The 2,289-nt window shown below is 39.1% G+C and overlaps 1 protein-coding gene across 3 annotated transcripts in view; it reads right to left on the reverse strand.

Annotated features, from left to right (window-relative positions):
• LOC109967164 (guanine nucleotide-binding protein G(I)/G(S)/G(T) subunit beta-1) overlaps positions 1-2,289 on the reverse strand; it is a 42,504-nt gene that overhangs the window by 4,883 nt on the left and 35,332 nt on the right. For all 3 annotated transcript variants that reach the window (XM_020612537.1, XM_020612533.1, XM_020612538.1), the window contains 2 exons: positions 1,592-1,658; positions 301-502 (listed from right to left, as the gene is read on the reverse strand). In XM_020612537.1, the coding sequence (XP_020468193.1) occupies positions 301-502; positions 1,592-1,658 (269 nt within the window). The remainder of the gene's footprint in view (positions 1-300; positions 503-1,591; positions 1,659-2,289) is intronic.

Genomic DNA, 2,289 nt, shown 5'->3' on the forward strand with positions numbered 1-2,289 from the left:
CAGCAGGAAGTTACTTTATTAAACAGTTCTGTCCCAACACACCGAATGGAACCGTTTCTCATCCATATTAAATACAGCATAAATTGAGCATAATTTAATGGTCACCATCCACAGATTTGAACAGTTTGCATCTTGACTGTGGATTTGTATATGAGGCTTGTGACTTCATTTGAATTTGCCCCTCAGGACCTGAGAGTTATTCTGGCTGACTTGACTTGGACATGCCTTGAATGTCTGGAGACCTGACACCCTGATATGATCAGTATATAACATGTAGGCGTGTGTGCATGCAGCCCTTACGCAGATGGCATTGATGTCTGACTCGTGGCCAGTGAAGGTCTGTCGGCACATTCCTTCTCTGATGTCCCAGAGCTTGGCTGAGGCATCACAGGCTCCGGACACAAACAGCCTGGTGTCAGGCGCCAGAGAGAGACTCATGACGTCACCGGTGTGGCCAGCAAATGTAGTCGTTTGCTGACCAGTCTCAATGTCCCACAGAGCACTGAAAGAAAGCAGAACAAACACTATTAATATACAAAACTATATGCAGAGTGCTTTGGAATTCCAAAGTGCCATTCAAGGAGAGTGATTGGCAACTGATAACACGATGCTGGTGGCTGTAAGAAGTCAATATAATCTGTATTTAAAGTGCAGCTTACTAGGTGACAGCATGGGCTGGGAATTCCAATACTAATTTGATACAGCTAGCATGTTTCCATACTGACAACCATAAAAACCTACAGGAGACAAAATAAATAATAGAACCATCTTAGAATATAATGGGGCTGCAACTGAAGCCCAATTCAGACAAATTTAACTATACAGGAGGAGATGGGAGGTCAAATATTCCATATGGTCTCTGGTTATTTAATGCCATTCTTGATGAGATTTTAAACACTGTGAAACTACAGGATGTTGTCTGTATTAGACGTTCAGCCACATTGTAATACAGACATATGAAACACACATTGATCTCATTCAGTGTCAATTACACGTCCTGAGGATATCATTATTTGCCTAGAAATCACAAAAAAAGACACCTCAGAACCTGCTTGAGAATAAGTTTTCTTGAGTGTCAAAGTAATCCTGTGACAAGTGTCTGTACAACCACAGGTGTACTGCCAATAGGAGTTACTAACAGCTAATTCAGCATACTTTAAATGATGCCAATTTGACGTGGAGGATTTATGAAGTCTTCATTTCAATCTCATGATTTTCCTTTCTCACAGTTGTTCCAGTTAAGCTTATACAGTATGTTGGCATTACCATGATTCCATCAGATTAGCAAAAATATTTTTGACTTAAAGTACAAGGACAAGCAGCTCTTTCTACAGTCACTTTAAAATACAAGAACCTTGTTGTGGCTGTATTCACATTACAAGGAGACCGGCAAACTCGCTGAAAAATAATAGGCAACTACTGCAAGTATTTCTGGGGAGGGTATGAAAAAGTATTTACGTACATGCTTTAGAATGAATTAAAATCACTGAACAAGGAATGAAATTTTAGACTTTGAGGAAACTGTTCTGTCATTTTTATGGTCCTAATTTGTGGTGGAATGGATGGCATTGGGTGCAGTATCATAACTCACCAGGTGGTGTCACCAGAGCTGGTGACAATCTGGTTGTCATCCAGGAAGCGACAGCAGGACAGGTAACCTGAAAGAAATCAAACATACTGATTAGATAATTTATAATAGATGGTCTTGTATTATTAACAGAGTCATGCTTCACTTCCTTACCATCTGCACAGAGGAGAACATTTTATTCCAAATGGTCATCACCCCCACAAAGCTATGTTTGCTTTGTAGGGCATAAAGTGATAAATTCACTACCAGACACAAACGGAGAGGTACAGGGCATCCCCTGGTTCACGACTTACTTTCAAAATTCATTCTTTACTAGCTGGCAAAGTGTATGTACTCCTCCCTGTAGTGAAAGAAATAGAACTAAAATGCTGACACACTTCCTGCATCATGTGACACTGATCAGATGAATACTCCTTGCCTAAGTCAGGGCTCCAGACTAGCATTTGATTTGATTTTTTTTTATTTGATTTATTTAATATTATTATTATTTATGTCAACACACATAATTTTACACATATCCAACAAATGCTAATCCAATATCAATTTGCTTATACCTAGTACATGCTTGAATGGAGTAGGAAGAAGTCAGACTTATCTAGTCCTACCCCCAAACATCATCTTACCATCATTGGTTTGCAAGCAGTATCTCTACATAGATAATTCTCTTCTACACCACACAAGTAATATACTAAAAAATTATA

This window comes from Monopterus albus, unplaced genomic scaffold (genome assembly GCF_001952655.1).
Source record: "Monopterus albus unplaced genomic scaffold, M_albus_1.0 scaffold126.1, whole genome shotgun sequence".
NCBI classification, from domain to species: domain Eukaryota; kingdom Metazoa; phylum Chordata; class Actinopteri; order Synbranchiformes; family Synbranchidae; genus Monopterus; species Monopterus albus.